General features: G+C 31.9%; 1 protein-coding gene across 3 annotated transcripts in view; it reads right to left on the bottom strand.

Annotated features, from left to right (window-relative positions):
* The window catches only part of LOC117101871 (protein kinase C iota type-like), a 49,223-nt gene that overhangs the window by 15,705 nt on the left and 19,934 nt on the right, over positions 1-13,584 (bottom strand). For 2 of the 3 annotated variants that reach the window (XM_033241986.1, XM_033241987.1), the window contains exons 3-4: positions 4,820-4,941; positions 1,280-1,369 (exon numbers count right to left, since the gene is read on the bottom strand). In XM_033241986.1, the coding sequence (XP_033097877.1) occupies positions 1,280-1,369; positions 4,820-4,941 (212 nt within the window). Of the gene's footprint in view, positions 1-1,279; positions 1,370-4,819; positions 4,942-9,412; positions 9,446-13,584 lie in introns of those variants that run through there. The other variant, XM_033241988.1, reaches the window with a different exon arrangement.

Here is a 13,584-nt window from a genome sequence, read left to right as displayed (position 1 = left end):
ACTATCTGCTAGCTATGATGGGCAGAAATGAGGCCTAGAAATCTGAGGTGATCTATGATTGTAAAGTTTGTGAGCTTAATTGGCCAATCAATTAAATAATTTGCATAAAGTATGCAGGCAGTGGATGTAAATGCAAAGTCTATTGATCCACTACGGTTGCTTTCACCTCTGGATATATGGCTGTTTATTTTGGGACTCTCTCAAAATATTATGCTAACTTTTTGACAGTTTCTGCCCTGTAAATTCAGTGTTGTGTTTATACAGCAATATCCCTATATATAATATGGTGCAACATGGATGAGGTAATCCATAATGATGGCCAATCTGATTGCTAAAATTACCTTTACAATCTATAGCACAGTTCTCTGAAATGCAGAACGTGGGCGGAGATGAAATTTTAATAGTTTAATTCAGAGTCATTCATTAGAGAGTAGTATTTAGATTCTGTTTTATTATACTAACATATAACAAATATTGATTGTAGGAAAATAAAATTATACCAATTTAATATATGAATAGATCAAAACTTGGATTAAAAAGAAAGTAAACCAATGGAATCAAATACAACCATCTGCATTCCTTGACACAACCTACAAAGCATTTATTGGATCAATTCTACAGTCTTTGTGGTTTTCCATTGACTAGAACTTGTTTTTCAGCCTACACCGGCTAATGTCGGATCAAGTGAGTTGCGTTGCCAAGTGGTGCAGCAGCAGCGCCGCTACTTGCAGCCTTATGAAATATTATTGGCACAGGTTTGAATCTCACTGCTCAGTCTGGGTTTCTGTTGCTAGACCATGTCTTTTCAGATAAGGACTATAAACACACATAAATTACAGCATGCACAGAATCCAGCACATCCTTTAAGAGAACTAGTAGGCTCCTGTAATTTCAGACAAAAGCACACCTATGGCATCTCACTGGACACAAAGTGATCCTTGTGAGAGTTGATCGATGCCTGTGAGCAAATCAACCGCATTGTAAAGCTGAGCAAGTCACACGTTATTCCATACATTTTTCCTTTACTAATTGATAATGTAAGAAAAATGGATTATAATGTTTTCAATGGTTAAACCTACCTCTTTTTCCTATTTAAACTCATCATGGCTATTGATGTTGTGAATGGTTAAGCTCATCATATGGTAAGCTCATCATTTGTTATAATATTGTGAATGGTTGAACTCACCATGGATGATGATATGAATTTTTTAAACCCACCATGGATGCTGATGTTAATAAACTCACCATGGATGTTGATGTTGCGAATGGTTAAACTTACCATGAATGATAATGTTGGAATCTTTATGTAGATCATAAAGTCTGATAGCTTCTTCAAGTTCCTCTTGTGATGAGATTGTGCAAGGATCACCTATGAAGAAAAAAACATGTTAAATAAATTCAAAAGGAATTTAAATAATATAAAGTATGGCATGTATTATATAGTATGTTTGTGAATGGTTATGCTACTATCTACTATGTATCCATTTCATTTATCAGTGATAGTCTTCAACTAAATACTTCTGTGTTATCATCAAAATATTTTGTAACCAACTATATATTGATATTAATTACACTATGGTAGTATCAAACAAACAATGGATAAATAATATTTCACTGGGCTTCAAAACATCATAAATTGATTTATTTTTATACAATCAAAGGTTTGGGTCTAGCAAAATTCAAATCAGACACGCCTTTGGTGCATCACCAAAGTAAAGTTTGGGTTGGCCTATAACAACGCCTAACATTACAAACACAGCAATGCACCAGCCTTAAAGGTATGAATGTCTAGTATTTGTGTTTTAAATCAAATTGATGATCTACTGTAAATAATGGTTTAAATAAATACATAAATGTATAGAAAGTAGGAAAGAATGAAGAGAAAATCACAGGCAAAACAAAAACATAGATGGAAATAATTAAATTGGTTCTTATACATCCACTACATTATAAAGAACATAAAAATAACCATAAACTATTAAAAGAGATGGGAAGACAGTACATACAAACTCATTATAGAGATGATACACAATTTCAATAAAATAAAAACCTTTGTATATACAATACAAAGATTAATAAGTTAAAAAACAAAACAATAGGAAGAATGAAACATACACTGTTATATTCAATGTTGGTTATTTCCTGGTTTAGAATTATGAACAAAAATGTGTATGAATCTTGAAAAATTGACTGTAGAAGGCAATACATGACTATATATTATCATACTTAAAAAACATTTCAATTTATTCTATTTTTGAGTCATATTATAAAATATCATGCTTTGAATTACCCTTGATAAATTAAATAAAAAAAAACATTCAGGCTACAAGTATATTTAATGTTTATAATGCCGAATAAAATGAAATGAAAAAGGGGCTAGCTTCTTTGGTAGTGTCTGTTATAGTGATTATATTTTTTAGATCTATTTCCTCCTCATTGCAACTATTTTACCTACTGACACTTGCATTACCTAAATTCTTTTTAATTTTATTTTTGTTAAAACCAAACTAAAAAAAATAACAAGTTATAGCATGTGACAGACAGTTCTGCAAACATATGTTGAAATGATAACGTATTTATTTTTTTGTTTCCTTTCTCTATCTCTTTTCATAGTAACACACCATAACTTAGTAAATAAATAATTAGGAAAGAATACGGATGTAATTTTATAATAGAATCTATTTAACAACATATTTCTGGCCATATATTTTTTTTTGTAATAGAAGGTTCTTTATTAAATGCGCTAATACCGCAGATCTAATTTAAGGCCAAGGGTCAGCCGGTTGCTAATCATTCAGGAGAGGGGGTTTAATTTAAGACGAGAGTTATCAAAGTAACATTTAGGCCAGTTGGCCTCATAACTGATTATAATACTGTACTGAGGGTACCTTGAAAATCATAGTTGCAGGTATATTGTTGGCTTTGCTTGTAAATTAATACAAAGGAAACTTGACTCTTTCATATGATAATCCGTCGTCGGATGGAATGACTAGCAAGCTATTGGCTTTCATGGAACAATCCAATAAAAATAAGTTGAAGGATTATGAATTATTTTATAGCACATTGTTTAACTACAAAATCAAACTTAAAGGATTATAAAAGATCTTGAAAATTATGATACTATATAACAGAAATTTCAATATGCTACATATCAAATTAATAAGTTTGAAAATATAAGTTAAAAAAATGGAAGATGTTATGAAATGTGATGACTTCAAAGGTATGGTAAATGATTAAATATGCACCTCCCTTGCATAAAAAAAAGATGTACCAAACAAATGCTTTAGGCTATTCTCTGCGGCATTTAATAGGTACATTCTAAGTTGAAAATCTTTAATCAAGAGTACGCTTTGATGTTTCATATCATTGAGATACCGTTAAATAACTTATTTCTATTAACCGATACTAACGACAAATGTTGTCATTGGCCTATAATTTAACTTTCAATTTACAATTTAGGGAAAAAACGGTGTAATTTGTTAAAGAATAAAAGACCAATGTGCTTACTCTTGGCACAAATAAAGTCAGCAAATTAACATTATCAATAAAAAAAAAACGATAAAACGGTCTTTATTCTGCTTTGCTTCTTTGTTGCAAGAGAATTTAAAAAAAATCATAAAGGCAAAATTTTAGGGAGTGAGCATGTTCTTGGAAGACAGAATGACCCTTAAAAATAAACTGAATTTTATCTATGAAACTGGTTATGTTTGCTGGTTGCTGAAATCACTGAATATATCAGCCATAAAATTACTATTCTTTTTATTTTATACTAATCTATTAATAAATACATGCTTAAATGTGATTAATATAAAATTCATAAAACTTAACAGAATTAACTCTATTACAGTATTACTGTTCTAACCTTGGACCAAAGAATGTCAAAAATGATTCCTATTCAATTTTATTCATTTCAAATTTAATCATCTCTATCAATACTGTTTATATTCAACCTTTGACATTTATAATTTGCTTCAGTGAACATTGTGGCATCTGCATCATTAAATGCATGAATTAATGATGGGAGGCTTGCTAAGTAAAGGCTTAGGTACTCCACAAGAGCCATGTAATTTAAAGTCCAAATCTAATTTGTTAATACAAAAAATGCATATTGAACCAAGTGTGCCTTATATCTGTTGGTAGCAATGAAATGCAAATTGTAATAAGTGATTTGGCTCGCAGCTATTAGCTCAATTAACAGACGCCTTAAGCCTTTACTTATTCTATCAAAATTTGCATCTTCCAATTCTACGTTGATGCATCTTCAAGTCTGTGGATTTCCAAGCTTTTGTATATGACCTTTGATTGATCAAATTTAAAGATTCATGAGATATAAATTCAATCTTATATTCCTTTTGTATTACATGGCGCATTAAGACTTTGTATAATCCACCTTATAAGTCAAAATTTGGATTGGATTCGATTGGATGATGGTATCCTTAATTTTAATGTATCATAACTTTATATTATTTACTTTGTTTTGGAATGATCTGATGATGATGATGATGTAAAACTGTAGATCCTTGTTGAAATCAACAAGATAATTTGGTAGTGACCAATGGCATCTACCATAATCTGTGCACCGTGATTCAATCCCCTATTCTCTTAAAATACTGTATTTGAAGAGAAACTCTTTATCAACAAGGGTGCAAGATATGTAGTCTCTCAATTCATAAATACAAAGATGTTAATAGCCAAGGAGCACACAGAAGATTGGTGTATACCCCTTACACAAAAGAACAAACAAATCGTCAAACTTAGTTATCGATATTGATCAGTCAATTACCAATCAACCAGTCAATAATAAAAAAAAAATAATAACCTTCATCATCCAGCCACTTCATAGTAAAAAGGGCATCGTCCTGAAAGTTACAGATGTCTCTCATATCGGAACAAAAGTCCTCAAATTGAATATCTGGATCGACATCAACACATAAGATATCTCTGAAAAATATAAATATGATATGTAATAGTATTATGTAAATATAATAAAGATCATAATATCCTAAAAATAATATATGTAAAGAATATTTAAATTAACAATATTATAATAAAGATTATATAAAGATAATAATTAACATAAAGATAATGAGTAACATAAATATTAAGATTCCCTCATATCTGGCTAAGTATTATATATTATTTGGAAAGATAGTAAGGCTACAAAATGCATAAGTGATTTCAATTGTAATTTACGGACTTGGAGATACACCTGTTAGTATTGAGATTTACTCTGACGTGCAAGTAAAACTATCTAAATGAAGCAATGCTAATTCATTCATCTAGGGGTCATAGGTCACATTAAGTTCTTTAATACCTTCAAGGGGCATGTAAAGGTTATTTTAAAAGTAAAACTCAGAATTCTATTTTTATATTTTATGTTTATCTATGTACAAACTAGTTATTACCATTCATCATATTACAATAAAATAGTTACATTTTGTATTTGAATACTTGCTCTTATCACAAACACAATAATGTGGTACAAATGCATATTTTATGTACGCTGCTGTCGTTTGGGGGCCTTAGCAGCAATATTGAAAAGGTGGCGCTTAGCATAAAAGGTCTATTATATCTACAACATCAATATTCTTTAGCATGAATACTCTATACTATGATCTCATGTATCACTGCCAGTCAGTCCTCATGCATTCTTGCACTCAACACATTTCATTTCATTTCATTTATTTTGTCTCAATAAAATACATAAAAAACAACAACCGGTTACAATACAACAAAATTAAAGCATAAAAAAATCTGAAACAGGCCGAGACAGTTTCAGGGAGCACCAACGACATATTTTGCATCATACATTACTTGAAGTCCGATATAGTCAGCAGTGTGTGTGATATTATCTACAAACTTTTCACATATTGCCAACGGAATGTAGAATTAAAAAAAAAAACAATATATGTAGCAGTACTGTACTCTTGCTGTGACATGGCATCTTCTTCGTTCCCCTAAATGGGCTTTTATTCATCCTCAATATATAGGCCACTGGCCCACAATCTAAATTAACACTTGATAAGTTCTTTATACTAGCATCAGTAATCAAATCATTTACTTTAATCAGAAAAATATAATATAAAGAAATGTGATGAATAAAACAAGATTCACTGAGAGATTAATTGAAGTTTCCCCTGAGACGGAGAATGTTGCCAATAGAATACAGATCTAATCAGAATGTGTTGCCAAGTGGAACGCCATTTCAGAAGCTTGATGGGTGCTATTGACATCTGAAATAAAACCTATATGAATTTCAGGTTTTTTGAGAAAAATCCCACATTTCTATAGTCATATAATCTACAAGGGTAGAAGAATATGCGAGAAGAAAGGTTACATGCCACAAATAAGATTGTCTCACTTAATCACACTCCCAATATGTTACGTGTTACCACACTTTGCAACCATAATATGAGACACATCGAGTATGAGACACGTCCAGTATGACACCGATGCAGTACAAGATACATCCATTGTAAGTCCCATTTATATTGAGACCCATCCCGTGTGACACCAGAATGAGACCTATTCCAATACTACCGTATATGAGACATCAGTATGAGACATACAGTATTTAGTACAACGAAACACATGCAAGTATGTTTCCATATTCACATCAGTTAGATATCACTGATATTATCTACAATCCATAAAAGGCTTGCATTGAGTATCAGGGAAGCTATTAATGTGTAGATGTAATAGGCACCTCGCCTCCGATGTATGATATTGACGATTAGGTTAATAGCTATATAATGATGGCTGCAACTTTAGCAACAGAATGACTCTTTATGTGAATATACCACACTGCTCCTTTGGGGAAACAGAACTGCATTTGCAAAGGCAAGAGATCGTGACTAACTATACCGTCATTATAAAATGGACATCCACCTTCCAACCGGCATCAACTATAAAGCTTACAAGGACATTGCTTAATAACGATTTTACTGCAAAAACCTACAATTTTTTAAAAACACAAATCAGGCAACCATCACACTTAGTGTAACCAATAATATATTTTATTAATCATTTGTAAGCTACTAAACAAGATTACAAGTAACCATTAAACAGGGCAAATTGTTAAGTAAAAAAAAAAAATATACCAGAAACTAAACCAGACCTGTGCCAGGGTTGTAATTTATATTATTAGTTAATATAATTACAGTACAACATGTTTAAAATAATGTACAGATGCTAAAAAAGTACTAAATACAATGAATTTCATAAGGACCATCTAGTTTAACCATACTGATTTCTGTTTTTGCCATAAAACTCAACACGACAACACAAAACAGGGAACATTCAAATTTAATTAATTTTTTTTTTGGACCACAATGGAAATAAGTTTGCCTTTTCGGTACTTTATTGTGTTTTTATCCATGAATATTATTTTTGTATTCAGAAAAAGGAATTTATAACATATATCTCCACCAAAGAGTTTGTGTATTCATCACTGTCTAATCTGTTTATCCATTTAGCATGATTATGCAAAACGGATCTTCATAAATTTTAGTCGAGTGGTAGGTCTACACATTACATTTTGGAAACTTACCCCGTGAACATAAAAGATAATCGCGCATTTCCCTCAAAACACCTCAAGTGTATTATTTAATTATTTGGGCAGTAGGCAGTTGGCACTCTATGAAGTTATTATTTAAATTGCCATAATATCAGGAGGCAAAGAATGAAGATGAGGATGAGAACAAGAATAGACACAAGATAAAACTGAAGATAAATACACAATGAAGATTAGAAAGAAAATGAAAATGAGGATGAGAATGATACAATAAGACAGAAGATGACAGTGGGAATATGGAAGGAATTAGACGAGTAGGTGGGAAGGAAAGCATTGGAATTAAAGAATGATGACAGAATACGAGGAGAGGATATAGAACAAGGATAATATAAGGACAATGAGAATGATACAGAAAATGAAGGATAAGAATGGGAATGACAGAAAAGGAAAAATAGTTGAGAATAAGATATAGAATGCAGATGGTATAAGGATGAAAATAAGACAGAGAATGAGAAGATAGTTGAGGATAAGATACAGAATTCAGATGGTGAAGACAGAATAGAAGATAGTTGAGGATAAGACATAGAATGCAGATGGGATGAAAATAGGAAAGAAAATATAAACATAGTTGATGAAAATAATGCAAATGGATGAGAATGAGGATAAGACAGAGAATGTGAAAATAGGCGAGGGTAACAGAATGCGGCCAGATGAAGACGAGGACAAGGCAGAAAACTAGATAATAATGGAGTATATGATAGAAGGAAGGTAAGAATGAGAATGAGATACTGAATACAAAAAGTATGAGGTTGAGTATAAAAGGATAAATAGTTCAGGATAAGATAAAGAAAGAAAGCACGACGAAAATGAGGATATAGCAGAAAATGAGACAATATTGAGGATAACATTTAAATGTGGATAAGAATGGGGATGAGAATGATGGTAAGTGAGAGAATGAGAATAACAATTAAAAAAAAAGGGAATTGAGGATTAGTTACAGAATAAGTATAAGTGTGGGGATGAGTGTGAAAATAAAGAATGAATAGACAGATGATGATGAGATAGGGAATACTGTATTTAACTGGAAATGAACGAAGAAGAAAAAGAGAATAGAATTTAGAATGAGGAAAGACAGATAATAGGACTGAGAATAAAAATGAGAGTGAGGATGAAAGATGAGAACAAAATTAACAAGACAAAGAATAAAGACAATGGAAATAAGAAATCAATATATTAACGTTTAACACTGGTAATAAAGATAAGAGAAAGGATCATTATGAAAATAAATAAAATGAGTATGAGAGTGGGAAAAGATAAATTCTAGTGATTGAAAATTCAGTACAAGTTTCAGAGTGAGGTTGAATACAGTGTGTGTGAGAGAGTTTAAAAGCATAATAGTAGCAGGATGTTCAAGTTACTTTGCTTGCTGATAAGATGTTGAAACTAGTAAACACCACTAATTATTCTTACTAAATATCAGAAGCTTGAAATTGTTTTTCACTTTCTAATGAAATCAATTTTAATTGCTAATTCCCAGACTTGCCCACTTCAATTTAAGCATACCAAGGATTGTGATTGTCACAAATAACCATCTGAAAGACGCATATTACTTTGTCATTCCATTCTAAAAACTAACAATCAATTACTAATTTGACTAGAATTTTCAATGATAACAATAACAAAGTGATGTCCTAACTTTATTGATCTACTGTACTATAAAGTATAAACATAAAAATTCAAAAATATATATAAAAAAAAAAGAAGAAAAATTTAGCAAAATATATGGATAAACCATGTCCAAATCTAGCATAAATTAAATTTTAATAAACATTATATATAAACAAGGTACATTTTACAACTAGTTAGTTAAGAGAGCGAATATTTAAATATCTGTCTTACCAGCTCTGCAGTTCCTGGCCATGATGTTGAATGATCAATCAAGAAAGAGTAAATTAGCAATGTTTTAAACTACTGTGGTTGCAAGCTGCTGTACTCGCTCAAGCATAACACACCAACAGCCTTTGTGAGCGCTCGCACTAATACACTAAAGTACGAACACATTCATTGGGGTGGTGGTAGCTGGACCCATCAAGTGCACACAAAGACAGACAGACAGGTTCCTGGGACTCCACTTCCCTTAACAGTAATGACAAAACCCACTGAATACTTAGAACAAGTAAGCTTTTTATTGGGAGTTGGTGAGTGATCAATAGATGCATGCATCTAAAAATCAATAATGTAAAAGTGTCAAAAATCTATGCCACGTGCCTGCCATAAAGCAATGCACAATTCCCCTGCCAATGGCAAACTCTATTCTTACCAATATCATTACACATTCCTCTGGAAATCTATAGATGCAGCGTCAATGCAGAAATTGAAAAAAAACACCTCTGCGCTTACTTATGCGAGAAATGGAATTCCTTGCCGAAATGCGAGGTCCTATGATGCGTGAAATATAGTCTCAACGTATGCAGTCTGTACAAGATAATGGGCAGAAAATATGTCGCAGAGAACTTGGTCAATAATTAAATGACTGATTTGAGCCAGGAATAAAGGAATATAAGAAAGGCAGAGTCGATGATGATTAATTCACTTAATTGAATTCCTAGATAGAACACACTCAATTTCACCTAAAGTACTTCAGAATTTAATTTCATTTATTTTTCATTTCCTTTATAACAACTGTGGGCGAACATAACAAGATAATATTTATTACACACAACATAACATATCAATAGGCAAATGTTATGGAAGCTCTGGTAAAGTAACAACATCAATTATTTATTTAAAAAAAAAAAAAAAAAAATTAATCCTCAAAATATTCTGCATGCAAACCTTCACTGTATTATATCATTTTTAAGCTTAACAATAACTGATTTATATTTGTGTTGATTGATAGCAAAAATGCTACAACTATCCAGTGGAAACAGTTGGCATTATTGCCACTGTCATATAATTGTTTTGTTATACTATACAAATAATAGTATTAAATCTACAGTGTTTCGTACTACTACAGTACTAGTTATTGTGTGAACCCTAATAAAGTTAATAGACAGTTATTCTGAGAAATAAACTCCAGGGATAATCAGAACTAATGTCCGTATTCTTAAAATGAACTTTAGTCAACTTTGAAGTAGAACTTCATTTAGTCCTAGTTGCAACTTAAACTTAAATTTGTATTCAAAAACACTGTAGTCGAAGTTCTAACTACGACTAAACCAAGTCCTATTTTTAGTTCAGCTGAAGATGGCTGGCAAGCAACGACTATCAAACTAACTAATGAAAAGAGCTAGTTTTAATAGCAGACAAAATTTTAGAGATCCGGTAACGCAGATGAATATTAAGCTGCCGTCTGCTGTTCAAAAATATATTTCCTCATAATTCATAATAGATAATCATTCGCTTAATTAATTTTCATAATTACTATATTGGTCATTAACATACAATGATAGAGAATTTGAAGTCACTACAAATTTAGTTAAACCCGAGCGAGGGCAGTGCCATCTTTGTTGTTATGGGGAAGGAACGTGACCGCAACGCGAGGGGATTTCGTGCAAATCAGGAACTATCGCATGTGGCTAGCAAACCATGTTAATTTCATCTTTTGGAAGCTAAACTTGATGTCTCTTTTGTTTCACGCACCAGAGATATATCAGACCCACGTATACAATCGTTTTTATTCGTTTCACTTTATCTTGAGTTACATAAAGCCCATTTTTAGTGGGATAAATATTTCAAGTCGGCAATTTAGCCTAACCCTAGTCTGACTAAAAAAAATCGGCCTGCGGCGTATCATTTTAGTCGAGGTTCGTGTGATTTAGTGATAGTGCTAGTTAAAGTTTGTTTTAAGAATACAAAATTACGTAATTTTGAAGTTTTAGCTCGGACTACGACTAAAGTTCGTTTTAAGAATACCAGGGTTTATAAGTTATTATCTCAGTATTATCACAACCCAGGCTTTTTTTTAATAAAGCTGGTAGTAGTAAAAGTATATTAAAATTCATTCATTAAAAAAAAAAAAAAAAAAAAAAGGACTTCATCTCAAAAACAACCAAGGTCTGTCTCTACAACGCTACAGTTTAAGTCCTCTCCATCCTTACTTATGGGGCAAAAACAACCAAGCTCTGTCTTTACAGTGCTATAAGCGGCCACCATGCTCATATATGGTTCCAAAACATCTAAGCTCTGTATCGGCAAAGCTATAAATGTCTTCCATCCTCAATTATGGTGCTAAAATATCGAAGATCTGTCTCTACAATGCCTCTCTATAATTACTTATGGTGCCAAAACATCCAAGCTGTCTCTACAATACTACAGTCCACTCAACCCTAAATTATGGTGCCAAAACATCAAAGCTCTATCTTTATATTGCTATAAGTTGGCAAGGGTCACCAGACAAAAACTCCCACCCTGACAATTCAAAGATCTAAAATAAAATAGCATACATGTGTCTCTGTAGAGTTGATGGGAATGGGATCCATTATGGAGGAACACTGTTGCCTTGGCATGTGGGCAACAAGGAAAAATGGCTTGGCAGCCAACATGTTAAACTTAATGCCAGGCTCCTAAGGACATTTAAAAAAAAGTGAATTATGAACTCTACCATTCACTTCTTTTTCATTCTTATTATTGGATAATTTCAGAATGGATAAGAGTTATTTCATAGAATTTATTAATAAAATCAATAACAATATTGAAACCAAAACTCATAAGTCCAGTAATATCTAAGCTAATGGCAACTTTAAATTACACTGAAATCATGAAAAACTCTTTAAATTATTTTCTCATTTGAAAGAAAACACATTAGTCGCTTGCAACAAATGTGTAGGAATTGGAAACAGAGATCTCACAGATGATGCATGATTAGACATAGTGGGAATGGCTAGCTGTATAGAATGATAGATGGAAAATTACCAGAATAAAAAGACAATTTAAAAATCCAGGTGTTTCCTTCAACAGGAATTGGTCGACATAATCATTTGAGTTCCTTCCTCAATTAGAAGGCTCCATCAAGGTAAAGCTAATTCTTCTAGTGAAGCAGGAAATCCACCATCTCAGTAAAGGTATAACGTGAGTCTATATTCTCATTTACTTTTTCAAAAAAAATTTGTGGAATTGATCTGATAAACTTTAATTCATACCTTTAACTAGTTTCAAAGTAAGCTAGTATTCCAAATACAATTTTACTATGACTGAGGTCTGGAAAAACAATGTTTCCGACCATGAAATAAAATAAAATAAAATAAAATAATAAAATTCCTCCAACATCAAATGCTATCTATACACTATGTAGCTTAACAGTTTTTTTTTTTCATTTTTACCCCCAAAAACGCCTCCAGGACTATAGATTACAACCTTGATTCTTTACATTAGTTCCAAAAAAAAAAAAAATGTCAGGATAGCAAGTAGGATTTATAAAAAAAGTTTCTACAATGTAATATTTTCAACTAATGCAGCAATTATAGCTTTTCTAGAATTATGCTGCATTGGAACCATGTTAGCAAAATACTACTTCTATATGAAATTAATTAAGTAATGATCATAATACAGTAAGATAATTAAGTTTGTTTTGAAGATATATAAAACTAATCAGCAAAAAGTTTTTATGGGCTATCAAAATATCTAATTTTTCCTTTGAAAACATTCCTGATCACACAGGCAGGTCACTTGCTTTGAGGTGCACTTGATCTACCTGGCTGTGTGATCCAACTTTATCACACGGAAACAACTCAACTCAAAGCAAAGTGACCTGGCTTCGTGATCCAACTGTCAGAGAGACTGGTCTGATATTATTGGCTAACAATGCTTATCAACAAGCTCCGTTTCATATCAACCAAATATTGCCGAAATAATACCTTTCTGTATGAATGGATCATGTATTCCAGCAATTGTAGTTTTTAGAAGATATTGTATGTAAAAAATTTGGCTATTTTCTAAAATTCAATTTAGCTTAAAATTATAAGTAGATCTGAGCTTAAAATGATAATTACAATGTAGGATAAGTCCTTATTCAAATGTCAAACATAATGAGATCGATTTACTGTGATCTTTGACAAGGAACAGCCTACACC

This window comes from Anneissia japonica, unplaced genomic scaffold, assembly GCF_011630105.1.
Source record: "Anneissia japonica isolate Jap-2015-1 unplaced genomic scaffold, ASM1163010v1 scaffold4988_len2956909_cov206, whole genome shotgun sequence".
Taxonomy (NCBI): Eukaryota; Metazoa; Echinodermata; class Crinoidea; order Comatulida; family Comatulidae; genus Anneissia; species Anneissia japonica.
The sequence above is the reverse complement of the archived record's forward strand: the minus strand, read 5'-3'. Positions and strand labels throughout refer to the sequence as shown.